The sequence below is a fragment of the Pleurodeles waltl genome, chromosome 5, assembly GCF_031143425.1.
Source record: "Pleurodeles waltl isolate 20211129_DDA chromosome 5, aPleWal1.hap1.20221129, whole genome shotgun sequence".
Taxonomy (NCBI): Eukaryota; Metazoa; Chordata; class Amphibia; order Caudata; family Salamandridae; genus Pleurodeles; species Pleurodeles waltl.
The window spans coordinates 1,094,604,011-1,094,618,510 of record NC_090444.1 but is presented as its reverse complement, the minus strand read 5'-3'; the positions used below and the strand labels follow the sequence as shown (position 1 = coordinate 1,094,618,510).

Genomic DNA, 14,500 nt, shown 5'->3' with positions numbered 1-14,500 from the left:
TACAGTTGACCTTTTTGCACTTTTGTCTTGCATAGCCACACACAGTGTTAAATATTACCAGTGTACCTTTACCTGCTCAGTTCCTACTCACAAAGACGTTTTGGAGTATGTAAAGAAGTACTCCTGCAGTGCTCTTTTACGTTGTATTACACAAATTTGTGACGTGGCCCCAAAACATAGGGGATTCGAGTGTGAATGTACAAGGAACATTCCTATCCAGTTAGTAGAAAGGGGTGTGTCCCTGTTGCACTCTTACCAGCAAGGAATTAGAGGTGTCACAGAGGCATGTAAGGGTACATGAAAGAGTACACCTACAGTACTACTTCCTGTACTCAGAAATGCTTTTGTGAATATGCCCCAATGTGACCAAAGGACCAACTGGGATTGGTACTGAGCAGATCTTGGGACAGGTGAAGCGGTTCAAGTGCATTTGCCTAATACATACTTTAAACATGATTTACTGTATTATCCAAATATACAAACTTTTCTGTGTAACTTTTACTGTCAACAGGAGGAAAATTACTATCCTCCGGATAGGAAAGACTCCATTCTGACCCTGGATCTTATTTTCCACTCATGTGACTGAGGTAAACTAGAAATTAAACAAAACATGCAAATCCATTAAGCAGCCGCATTAAGACAACACGGATGTCTAATTTTGAAACAAATTGATATACAGACTGACAGCTTCCTTTAATAGGTTAGCCATCAGTATTATTTTTGCGCATTGGCACTCAGCTGTTTATTTTTATTTTTTAAAGTGTGTCCTATTTGAGCGTATGCAGCAGAAGCAATACATTAATACGGTACATACAGAATAGAGTTTCAAGGTCGGGGTGATGGAGTGTCTCAGCAGAAATCTAAACGAGTGAGAACCCACTATGTCTTTCGGCAGTGTTTTTCTGAACTAGTGACTCGCTCTGTAAAAGGCAAGAGTGGGTGACACGGACAAACCTTCCCACTCCTGTCACTTGTCATACTGCTGCGTTAAGTATTTATTTGAAAGGCGGCAATGTAGTGTAGAGACTCTCCTGAGGCCAGGTGTGACAAGAGTTTGAGCTACAAAGTGGAAGCCTTTTGGAGGGAAATAGATGGCAGAATTGTGGCACATACCTGACTATTGTCAGGGGGCAAACACCTTGCTGTCAGGGAGCCAAACACCTTGCTCATCTTATGTGGAAGTCGCGTGCTACACGAAAGGAGATTTGTTTTGGCGGCTTGGAGAATGCAGGGGGACTTTTGTGCTGTTTAAGGTGAAAAATTAAGGCTTTTTTGGTATGTTGTGGATCATGGCGGTGTGGCATTTGTGGTGTTTGTTTCTGTTTTTCTTGGTTTGAGCTCTGTCTGGCACATGAGGCCTGATGTTTGGAGTGTGGACCTGACGGTGGTGCGCGCACCTTCATTGAGCTGTGGATGAGTTCTGTTTTTGCAGACGACACATGATCCTTTGTGCTTACTGTGCTATTGAGTACTGGTCAGGGGACTTGTGCCTCCGTCCGGTCCTTGGAGTGGCGCGGGTAGTCTGGGCACAGGGGGGCATATTCACTAGGAATTGGCATAGGGCAGCACCGCAAGTCTTTCTGCAGCGCTGGCCTATGCCAATTCGAAAGGGCAGAAATGCACAGTATTAACAAGATACAGTGCATTTTTATCCTTTCCCCCTGAGCTGGTGCACAAATTGCTGCCTTGCACCACAGGCACCCTTGTACCATGTTGCAAGGGACCCTTCCTGCACAAAAACAATCCAGAGAGGTATTTTTCTCTTTCTAAGTTTGTTCAGGGTTTTGAAGATACACCAGATGACGCTATTTTGGGGGCACAAACTGGAGAATAAAATGCCAGCATAGAAAAATGCAAAGAATTAAAAGGAGGTAATACTGAATTTTTTCAAAAGTCCTTTCAACGAACTATTGATCTTAATATTAGGATACATCATTTGTTATTGTTAATTTTAGAAGTCATGGCATGAATGGATTTGTAAATAATAATCTTTGCGTCCTATTAAAAAAAAACACAAGTTTCTTCTACTCACCAACGCAGTTATCACAAAGGCTGCAATGAGAGGCTCGTGGAGGTCGGAAGATTTTGCAGGTGAAACAGTACTTGAGTTTCACCGTCTGCCCATTGATCACTACTTCTTTCGTTCTGGGAGGTGGTCTATACGCCCCTGTACTGGTCCCATTGGCAACATCTGCAAAAACAAGCAAAAAAACACAAAATAACAATTATGTCACTCAAAAAGATTCTTCTGTGTTTCTCCTGCTGAACGATGTAGGGTACAGTTTAGCCACGGTTTGCAAATGACACATACATTTTGGAGTTTAAGCAGACCTGGGTAGTATGCCTCTGCCCTTCAGTACTATTTTAGCCTGATCTGTTGTTTGTCTGTTTACGAGGCCCTGGTGAGAGCCCCAGGGCGGGCCAGGCCTGAGGAGGAGGATAGGATGTTCCTCCTAGAGTCTCTGCTCCATATTGCTAACATATGTGGGTCTCTCCTCCTTATGCGACAGGGCTATGCTGATTTGAGAAAAAGAGGATCCCACGGCTGTGCTTTTTCTATGGTCGAGACACGCTTACATTCCTCCATATATAGGGTCTCTGGCACCAACTAATCATCTACCCATTCCACATTTTAACTGCAGGTGCTTTATTCACCTTCCAGTGCTTGGCTATGCTCCTTTTCGCCAACAGGAGGGCCAGGTATACACAATTTACTACTAATTTTCTTCTTGCAGGAGTGGGTTATCAATCTCAGTAAGCCGGTTTACCTTCTGCGAAAATTCCCCATCTCCATGAATGTTTCCAGCCTGTTGGCCAATAGTGTCGTGAACTCTGCAATCACTAAAGAGTCCCAACAAGATAGGAGGAAACTCCACTCCCTCAGCTCTGCAGCATGTGCACTCTGCAGTGTGAAGCATGCAGTTTTTGCCTACCCTGCTAGGGGGGAGGAAAGTTTTGTGAAGTATGCTGAATTGCAGTAGATTGAACCGCACATTTCTGGATACTTTTAGGTTGTCCTGTAATATCAAAGCCCAGCCATTGTCTTCCAGCTCTCGCCCTAAATCCAAGCACCATTTTTCCCTCAGACCATCTAATTTACCTTTAGTCTCACTTACTCTGCATTTCAGTATCTCCAGCTAAGAACAGCAAAGGCCACAAGTCAACTGACACCACCACTGGTTATGACGCCTCCACCGGAGTCGCCTCTAGAACATGGAAAACCCTTCTAATGTTCAATGATATGTTATGACATGGGATGAAGTCGAACTGGTCAGAATGAATACATTGAGGCTTAGTGTAATATACAGTTCACAATGGCTTTGCATATAGCAATATCTTCAACATTGAGAGCGGTTAGAAGGAAGCGGCTTCCACAGTGTCCTTGCCTTGACTGGGGCCGGATACGATCAGAGCCTGATTGGCCGTAAAGGCTAGCTATTGTGTACAGGGCTGTCAAATATGGTGCTAATAAATTAAGGTACTTTCTATAAAATTCTGCTGGCAGCTCATATGTGTTCGGGGTCTCAGCAAATGCCAGGTGAAGAACTGTAGATTTAATTTCCCGATCTTCTATAGGAGCTTCCAGATTTTCTCTGACCGTGGGGATCAGGGCCTCCAACCTCGTCTTCTGTAAGTACTGCACCATATAGTAGGCTCCTACTTAATCTCCAGCCTTGTACAGCTTATAGCACCTGGTTAATCGCATACTAGGAGTACACCGCCTCCCCATTAGTACTGACAGCTGTCCTGAAAGGCGTGACCCTTTCGATCAGCCTGATCAGTCCTGCTAACAGGCTTCTTACTTTGTCTCCCTCCTTATGTCTCTTAGTCATGTATTCCCTATAGTCTAGAGCGCTCAGCCTTTTGATAGCCTGCGCATATGTTTCCTTCAGTTTCCGAGCCTCCTCCTACGTGCCATTCCCCTCATGTCCCACATCTTCAAGTTTTTACGTTTTTCTCGAGGGTGCAATTTACTTGTACATTTCTTTGGGAGCACAGTGGGGGCTTTTAATACAATGTCCTGTTATAACCACAATGAACACTCAGGGCCTTCGTTCTGCGTAAAATGTTGTTATATTTGTTCTGCTATATCTTACCTAAATACAGAATCTTCTTGTGCACTAGCCTATAACCTCAAAATGTATATGGAATCGTCCAATGCAAATGCTGGATACAAATACCAAGTTTATGTATTGAAACAGTGGGTATGGGTGCATTAATTGCCAGGGAAAGATCAACATTCTTCGGATTTATTTTGAGTGTTTGATCGGGGGCCATTGCTAGGAAGGGGAGGGCTCCAGATGCCACCTTTGCTTGGAGGGGCAACAAGCCAATGTCAGGCTTTGTCATTTAAGCTCAGTGCAGAAATAAGGTTAGAGGGCCAGCTAAAGGGCTCCTTAATCCTTTTTTCCACTAGCATACGTAGAAAGGGATTTTTCACAAAACTATCTTCAATGGTCTTAAAAATGTAAAAATTAACTGCTGTCACACTGAACTTTGGCTGAGAAAAGCACATCTGAGGAAAACTCCTACTCGAATGGCAATCGAGTTCTTTTTGTAGACTGAAAATATAACAAAATGTTATCACCATCCTCAAATGGTGATGACCGAGTTCCCTTCATTCACAAAACGTGAGGTCAGACGTACCATTATACTGGTCACAAAAATTGGTAGCAATTTGTAAGCAGGATGTTTGTGAGCTATGTGGAATTTTACGAACCAACCTATGTACTGATAGGTTGGATCGCAAAATTCATATTTGTATTGAGTTCCAATCCGACCTACCTAATATTTATTAGGTAGGTCACAAAGTGCGACTCAATCTGTTAGACCACAATCATAGAGATGGTGACCTGCAGGGGTCTGGAGTCTGCCATGTCTGTGATTGTTTTCAAATAGAGGTTTTTTTAAAGCAGCCTGTTATCCCTAAATAAAAATGGCTGCTTTTTTAATCACTGCCTACCTCACCAGAAACTTTTTTTCTTAATTCTCACTGGAAACAGTTCAAAGGGAACACTCCTTTCCTTTTGCAAATGTGTTACCCCGTTAACTTCGGAGCCTGCAACGTTTTAATTGTTTAAAACCCGAATTCTAGTTGCAAACCATTGATAAATATGGTATAGAAGAATCACAATTTGGAAAGGAAGCTTACAATACGTTCCTTCAAAATTACACATTTTTAACCATTCACAATTCCATTTTAATAGCCAGTAAAAGGAAAACAGACTATTTCAATGTAATTTTTGATTTTTAATGGAATGGTGTAACATGTCTTTAATAGGGTACATGAATTATTTTGATTTGGAGCCAAGCATTACAATTGTATTCGTCTTTGTGTGCACTACTACCTTTTGTGTTGCCCCTTTCTCTCACACAGACGACATCCTCCATTTTGATTTTTTTACAATCCTTTGATGGTAGTCTTTTTCCACTTTAAAGAAAACAGACGATTTTATGCTTCACAATATAGTTTCACATGTTAGTATCCTGGGTTACTTTAAGAAGACGATTTTGTATTTAAGGAGCGGATTCATTCTTCATTCGAAAAAATTATCTTGTTTTTGGCATAACTCATACTCATTTGGCATTTTTAGGTCGAGCTAAAGCAGCGCGCAAGTGCTGTCTTCAACATGTTGTAATCTATATCTGTGGGCTTTAACCATGCCCATCTCACGCCTATCCTTTGATGTTGTTGGTAAATTCTTTACTTTGTCCCATCTTGAGGCTGGTTTGTTACCACCTGTTACAGACTGGCCCTGTTACATGGATGATTGCAGATTGGCCATATAGGTTAGTGTGGGGCCCTATTTTTTTCTTTGGCCTGGCGCTGCGTGGCTGTATGTTGTTTCTTCCTCTTGCTTGTTTCTTTCACCAAGGCTTACTAATTAAAATTGCCCTGGGAACCTACACACCATTGTGTTATTGCTAGGTGACAGGCGCTTTATTCTTCATTCATTTCTAATGTGCTTCCTTTGCGGACTTCCGCATGGCTACCATACCTATCTGCCTTTTGATTGCCACTGTTAATTTAATTTTTATTTGTTAGGAGTTTATGTTTAGATTGGCATTTTTTTTATTTTTAAATGGAGCAGACGCCAGACTTGAACCTGGTTCCCGGTCCCAAAGTCAGCTGCTCTGTAGTTATGCCCCATCCTTAACTAGTTATTTTTTTCTTTTCAGAGTAACTGTTATTAAAACAATTACTCCTCTGTTCTGTCAAGTCTCAACAAATCTTCTCAAGATGGAAGAGGAACGCATACTGTAAAAGAGAGGAAAATTACTGGATTCTTTGGCAGGCAAAGGCATTCCCTTTGCCGTGTTTACTTTCTCTCCATTTGAGAGTACTGCCATTTTAAAGGCAATGAAACAGTAGCAGGCTGAGAAACTAGCTACATTACAGAGGTCCCAAACTGAACAACTACTGGCCATGCTCTCAGATTTGCTTTTTTTTCTAGGAGTGATTGATTATTCGTCCTATTGACTAGGGATCCAAATAAATTCCATCAGAGTTATTTTCTCTCACATTCATTCTACTCCCTTTCCTCTCCCTAACTGCCTCAGCCGTCCATGGACGCTGTTCCTTCCACCCCTTACACACCCATGTGATCCCAGAAAGGGTGCGGGTTGCATGGAGGATGGTCTCAGGATATAGTTATGTTTGAGCTGGATGATACGCAGTTGCCGGGCCGTGTTCTGCTTGGTGAAGGTTGCTTAATCTCCTGCTACTGCACCAATGAGGGAGGTGGGCTACTGGAAGCAAGGGGTTACTGATGGCGAGAGAGGGGGCTCGGGTATTTTATCAGATATGACTTATGGAAATGGCAGGATGTTGAGTAGAAAAACTTAGGCTTGTGCCGCGATTCGTTTCCCTGATATTTGCAGCACAGGCACCCACAGACTTGGTGCCATTGATATTTGCATAGATTATCCATTTTTGTTGCAACGGTGCTCCCCGCTTTAACACATTCTATATTTTGGTGAAAACAAGTGCCAAAAACAACGGTCTTGTGTCCACACATCACACCAGCCCTGAGGTTCCTCTCCCCTGACTTTAGACATCTTACCCATCTTGCTTGCTGTACTCCTGCCACCGCTCTCTGCCATTCCACTCGACACTGCACAAGCCTACAGTATACATCATCATCTCCCATTTAACTGAACCAAAGCTGTTGGGGTTGAAGATCAGAGAGTCCCCTAAATCCAATAACAACATCAATAACTGAGTGACAACAAAAAATTGTGAGTTGAAAATAATTGAGAACAGCGAGCAGGTTACTTGAAAGATATTTTAAGGAAGTTTGATGGATTTTCAAAAGATAATTGAGTGTTTAAAAAAACTTCCTAAATGCATGTTTCTCTGAGTTTATGGACTTGCAAGTATAAATAACACACCCGAGCAATGGCTCTTACCCATACGCCTGGTGGGATTTTAAGATCTCACCTTTGTTTAGGTGGGAATGTATCCACTTATGTATATTGTATCATCTGTAGCTGTTTACCTGGTGAAATCAGTCGTGTTAACATCTTACGTGGGAGACATACGGGTTTAAGGTCATGAGAGCATAACACTCATTTGAAGGGCCCTACTTTAACGTGACTGCTACTCCTTTAAACTCATCAGAATTGGAGTCTGTCCTAAACAACACTGACTTGAGAGTGCGCCACAGCCACCCTTGCTAGGCCAAAGCCTGCTGGAAAGCTCAGCTGTTTGGTTTGCTCAGAACATCATGGGGACATTCAGAAACCATTCAGAGGCCATACAGCTTAGCGTGTTGCACTGGTGGTGGGGTGGTGAAAGTGTGGTATTGTATTGTAATTAACATGGCAGATTCAAACTAGGATGCTAAATGGCAACATTTTCATTTTTTGCTGCAGATAGAGTAATAGGGTAAATCGAAGTGTTTTAGTTATATTCAGGGCCACTAGAATTATGTGGTAGGAAAGGACCAAATTATGAAGCAGGGTTGACCAATTTATGTGGCAAGAAAAGTCCAATTAAGCATTTACAACACCAATAGCTCTAACTCTCGCAAATGCAAGACCTATTGCATTGCAAATGCTTGTTAAACTATGTTGGCACTGTGACTTATGTCTTATTCACCAGCACACTTGGACCTGTAATGGTCACTTGCCTCCTCCACTAACCTTGCGCTATTTGCAAAAGCCACCACTGTATTATAACAGCCTCTGTGATGTCTTGCCCTCATATACCCATAGCATCGTACTGGCAATTATTCTTGTTTTTGACTGGATCAATATATTTACTGATATTCCCTTAATTTGCTATCATCATTAATTCATTATTTATGGCACACTTTGCTACCCTAGAGTTAAACACGATTCTACGTTTGCACTTTACGATCACCCACTACATATGAACATCTTGCATGTTTTTTGGCCACATATACATATGTAATTTTTTTTGGCAGACATCTAATTATGCTTGAAAGATATTAAATGATGTCATGCTAAGCTCCACCCTCCTTTGTTTTTACATAGATTATTTAGAATTTTTAATCAGTACTCTAACAGCATGTTATGTTTTGGATATTTTATTCAGCACCCATCTTAGATACCTTTCCAAATCGTTAAATTTATGACGATGAACTATGGAGTGATTCATTTGGGTTAAAAAATTGACTTTCAACAAGCAGAAAAATGAGCCATTGGGATATAAACAAAGACTTATCAAAATCACTACAAGTCCTGGTTGGACTATTTATTCCCCCACAAAAACATTTTACTCATTGTTCTTATTTGGTCCTGAGAGAGCGTAGCTTATATAATCTATATTAACATGAAATGTTTATGAATTAATGAGTGATAATGCTGAATAGAAACTATAATAATAGTAATTGTGCTTAGACAACAACCACTGCTGTGAAATGTGCAGACGTTCCAAACTGGATAAATGCCAGTCACACAAAGAAGGTAACATGTCCAACTGATGAGGAACTTGAAGTTTCCGACTCAACAGTTCCAGAGAGGGAAGTCTCAGGGCCTGAAAATAGCCAAGAGAGAACTGAGACTGTAGGAGAGCCCACTTAGAACAGCCTTGTCCCTCAAACAGTAAACAAGTTCGAGAAAGGTGACAGTGAGCCTATCTCAGTAGAAGCAGCAGGAGAACTAAGCCAAGGAGAGGTTCTCCTAGAAGCAGACGGATACGGGTTAGAGCTTGAACCCGTTACAGATCCAGAAGAAGAAGAAGAAGGGAAAATAGTAGAAAGAGATCAAAGTACACCGGCATCCCCTGAGCCAGTTGTAGGTCCATCAAGAGAAAACACCATAGTACAAGAGGAGGGTGCTGCTCAGCGTACTGAAGGGACAAGCAGGAAAAAGACGCATAAGGGAGATACCTGGCCAGAGAAGCAGGCTGCAAAAGAAAAGGCTGTATCAGGTGAAACAATAACAGAAGAAACTGATACCACAAGAACAGACGATCTGAGTGAAAGAGAATTGCAAGGTGAACCCAGACTGAAAAGGAAAAGAACCGCAAATAGAAGGTATGCAGGTCCTGAATGGGCGTATGCAACAACATCTGAATGGCAACAAGAATTCTTAGCATTCTGTTTTGATCGAGAAGTACCAGGCCAGTACTGCGGTACCTGAAAACAATCAGGGAAAGAGACTGTGTTGGAACTAAAATATTGAAGTTGAAAAAAACTAAGAAAGAGACTTATAAATTACCGGATGTGACACTGATAACCTGAATTGACTTTGAAAACCCGATTATGACAAGCTGCTAACCTGATTTGACAAAAGGATCCTGGGGTGAGTGAAATGCTGTAAATATACGCAGAGAGAGAGAGAGACTTTTGCATCAAGAAAAGAAAAAAAAAAAGAAGAGTTTTATATCATCCTCAAGTTGATTAATTGTTCTACTATCTGATTCTTTACAGACATGGCTTATAATAGTGGTAGTAACAAAAAGGGTAAAGTGTGTGGTTGGTTGAGTCTTATATTAGGTATTGTGTGTGCAATAATATTTGTGGGAGTGATTGTGGGAATGCCGTGGTTGGATAAGAAAGCGACTAACAATGCCTCGAAACCTAAGACTACAACACTAACACCCTGGGAAAAGTTTGAGCAGGATGCAAAACACTTGCATGAGGGAACTAACTCAAAGGGGGAACTTTCCACTAATGTCTTCTATCGCTTGCTGAATGAATACATTGAGACCATGGATGTGAAAAAGTGTTATGTGTGTACAAAGATTCCTTCATCAGTGCAAGAAGGGGTCACCTATCATAGTCTTCCATTAACCTACGGGATAAGATGTAGCTTGCTATTAACAAGATTCTATAATCAGGAGCATGTGCAATATTTTTATTCAAATCTGGATGTGGTGTTTTCTTTTGTGCCTTTGATTGAGTTTCTGAACAAGCTAGCTAAGGAGCATAGTATAAAATTAGTCAGAGGTTTCTTTGAACCGACGCTTACATTTGGGACAGCTTATGCACACCGCAATAATCTGACTTGCTTATTGACACCTGTAGAGAAAAGCTTTTTAGATCACACTGATGATAGATGCAAAGCATTGAAAGATAGATTAGAAAAAGGGCTAGAGAAACGCACATATGCAAATGATTATGCTTACACCGCAATAAAGACGCAAGGCAAACTTGCTATAGATGCATTACACGTAGGAAGACTTTGTATATATAGGCCGAAATCTGAACACGACACTTTATTTGTGGGAACGAGTGAATGTAGGCATGTGTTTTTGTTTCAGAGTAAATGGACATTCATGTTAAATGGACAGGACCCAGCAATCCCTGGGATCTATTATATCTGTGGACTTAATGCTTATTACCGTCTCCCTAAGGGATGGTATGGGACATGTTATTTGGGAATAGTTTTCCCAAAGATTTACGAGATTCATGACTTAAAGCAAATACCTAAAACGTCTGAATTACAACATGTTAGACAAAAACGAGAGACAGCGGCTGCTGTTGTTGGTGACATATTTGGAGCCATAATTCCTTCAGTAGGGGTTATCTTAAATTCCATAAAGATTCAAAAGTTGTCTACCATTGTGGATAACATGCTGACAAATTTTACAGGGGCAATACTCCTGATGGATACTGAACTTGCTGCGGAAAGAGCTATGACTCTTCAAAATCGACTTGCTTTAGACATTCTTTAAGCAAAGAGTGGCGGAGTCTGCAAGATGCTCAACGAGCGTCATTGTTGCTCATATATACCAAACAATAGTAAAAAGATTAGAGGTATGCTTACTAACCTAACTAAGGATAGTACAGATTTGAAGGATTTGAAGGAACCTGGAGTATGGGAGAAATTAGGAAAAGGAATTGCCAGAGTAGGGAGCTGGTTTAGCAATATTTGGAATGGGGTACTTGCAAAAATATTAGGTGGTCTATTAATTGTTCTGGCCTGTCTATTAGGATTATGGGGAGCTTGCAAAATTAATGACAAAATTAAAAGAAAATTGACCAAGAGGAGTAAAAAGCATGAAGAAAATGAAAGAGAGAAAATGTTTAATGAAATTTGGGAGAGTTCACACAAGGGACAAGATGTTGAAATGCGCATTATGCGTAAAGTGAAAAATTAAAGTGAAAGATCAAAGGGAGAGGTTTGTGTGATGACGAACGTCATCAGAGGAGGGACTGAGAGAGCGTAGCTTATATAATCTATATTAACATGAAATGTTTATGAATTAATGAGTGATAATGCTGCATAGAAACTATAATAATAGTAATTTTGCTTAGACGTACACTTGAATTGTGACCACAGGGAGTAGCCACCAATGCATACGTAGACTAATAATAATGACCAACATTTTTATATTAAGTTTAAATAAGTCTATACTAATAATTGCGTTATTGAATCTGTGCTGAAATCCTCATAGGCCTTAAGTTAGCATGAGCCGAAGCTTAACTGCTGGGCTCTCATATTAAATGCATTTTTCTATTTTTCAGTATGCTGACTCACAAAGGGACACCACCCTGCGTGTTCTTTTAATTCAAATTAGAAGACGACTGTAACCATATTAGATCCGTTCTCAAGCATTCTTCATTGTGTGCAGAGTAAATGTTAAAAGCAAATTGAAACAGTGTAGATTAATGTAATGTACAAGGTCATTCAAACCGGTGAAGACAATGGAACTGCTGACCAAAAGATGTGCAAAGAATTACAGAAAGATGAAATCATACCGGACGTGCCACCTCGGAAAACGTCAATTATGAAGACCAAAGACTTGTAAAATAATATGGGGTGAAGAGTTGGGTTACCTAATGTATTTTCTGATAGGTTAAAGATAGTGGGGTATAACAAATATCCAATAGAATTTTGGGGGAATGTACAATGAAAAAGGGATAAAAACCCAAGTCACGGGGAGCCATTTAGGTGGGTTAGGGAATGCTATTGATTTTATCCAGAAACTCTGTCACTCTGTTTGGTGACTTGGTGGTTTACTTAAAACCATCCTTGCCCTTAGATTTGTCCATGTTACACTTTACCTCCTTCTGAGGAAAGTGCCCTTTTGCCCCGGAGCTGAGTTTTTGACCGATGTCAAATTGACTGATGCCCTGAAGACGAAGACTGAACCTGTGCGCTGACCTAAACTTTGGAGGGTAATTATGACAATGAAATTGTGATTTGTCTGTTTGCTTTTCCTTTATAGGTACCAACTGCTTACTTTTGACAGAGACCATAGTTAGATGTTTTTCCAAATTAGTGTTCTAAATTGTTTTGCATGAAGCCCAACATGCTAATGCTAATCAGTGGTTAGGACAGGTGTTCACTAAACTGAGGCAAATAGACAAACGACTGAATCTATGCTTTGTTTGAACTGACTCGTTATTGACACTCTGCTAAATTGATTCATGTTCACACCGTGTTATGTTCTGATGTTTGTGATTCTCGCTTTAATGAAATCTTATCAAAGTTGCCATATCATGACTATGCTATTATGTTTCTTGGTGTTGAGATTAACGCATCTGCTATTAGATTGTAATCAATAGGGAATAAAACTTATAAAATTCTACTAAACAAGGTGTGGTTATTCATGGCTGAAAGGTCATGGTAGCATCTTTGAATTGATTAATGACTTTGACTAAAGTGAAATGCATTGTCGTTATAAATATTGATGACATTATTGATGTATTAATTGACATATTGATCAGCTATCTCGTCCTAAGGTGTCTCTCAACTGGGTCAAAAGATTCATTGGCCTAAAACGAGTCCTGATGTGTAATAAATTATCATAAAGGGACGCGTTATCAGTTCCAATGTCACTTCCGTTTACGTAGTCTTCTCACCTATCCCAGAACTGTGTTGCACATCTGCAGAGAATTGTTGTGGTCACTTTATGCCTTCCCATATAAATTGCACCAATTAAATGCATGGAACTATTTCTGTTTTTCCTTGGTCTCTTTTCGTAAACTCCAATATAAGAGATACTTTACAATAAATCTGTCCTGGCTCTGTTCTGTTTTCTCTCTGACTGCCGATGTCCTGACTAACTAGTGGATACAGCTGAGCCATAAGAGCTATCCACAGCCCAGCCTCACATGCACCGATGACATTTGAACGTGGCCCCTCTTCCTCTGTGAGTGGGCTCGCGATGGACCATTCCAGCAGCAATACGAGTCTACTTCTTGGAGCTAAGTTTAGTGCTTATCAAATGCCTACAAACACAAGAAACATAAAGCATTAGTACAGTAAGCAGTCAGACTGGAGCTCACTTGCACCTGACCAAGATCTCAATGGGCATTCCAGATGTGCCCACAGCTGCGTTTAAATTAGCCCTGAGCAACACCAAGCAGGGCAGAACTTGCAGAAGGCACCAACTGGGGCATAAATGATCAGTGCTGATGCAAGCTATAGTATGAAAAGTAGGGTCGCCCCAAGTAGACGTGTCTGCCCCCTGTAGTTTCTGCCTTGCTTCCCTCCCACACCGTGGCTCGGTGCAGTGTTCTCTTACTGTGGTTCACAACAACCGTGGGTCTTTCCTGGCTACACTAACTTTTGTGCTTTGAGAAGCAGACCGCACCCAAGTATCATGCAACACTTGGATTGTCAATGCCCTTCGCGGGCCAGTCTAGCACCCAGCGCTAGGCCACACTGGACTCCATAACTTAAGGGTTTGACAGGATGTGCATGAGGGGAACATCCTGCATCGGGTTGTATAGGACCTGATGAGGAGCCGGCAGTGAAGCATTTGCCTACCTTCACTTCGTCTTTTTCTGTAATAAATAAGAGAATTCCCTCACTTACAGTCTGTGGTCATGAACTTTGGTGGCATCTCCGGGTGTGACCATGCCGTTCGCAGCATCCATCGACGTACATGGACATCTATGAAGTGACAACTGCCACCGAACCCCCTTCAGCTTCCTGCTTCATCACTTCCCCATCAGGAAACTGAATGCAAAGCATCCCCTTTCAAACAGGAGACCAAGTTTTGAACCCCAGTCAAGGTACATATTTCTTGTTGGGAGGGACATTTTATTCAGAACTCTACACAAAGTACGAAAAGAAC

At 41.2% G+C, this 14,500-nt stretch overlaps 1 protein-coding gene across 2 annotated transcripts in view; it reads right to left on the bottom strand.

Moving 5' to 3' along the window:
- The window catches only part of ZDHHC14 (zinc finger DHHC-type palmitoyltransferase 14), a 435,812-nt gene that overhangs the window by 67,609 nt on the left and 353,703 nt on the right, over positions 1-14,500 (bottom strand). For both annotated transcript variants that reach the window (XM_069235302.1, XM_069235303.1), the window contains exon 3: positions 2,033-2,191. In XM_069235302.1, the coding sequence (XP_069091403.1) occupies positions 2,033-2,191 (159 nt within the window). The remainder of the gene's footprint in view (positions 1-2,032; positions 2,192-14,500) is intronic.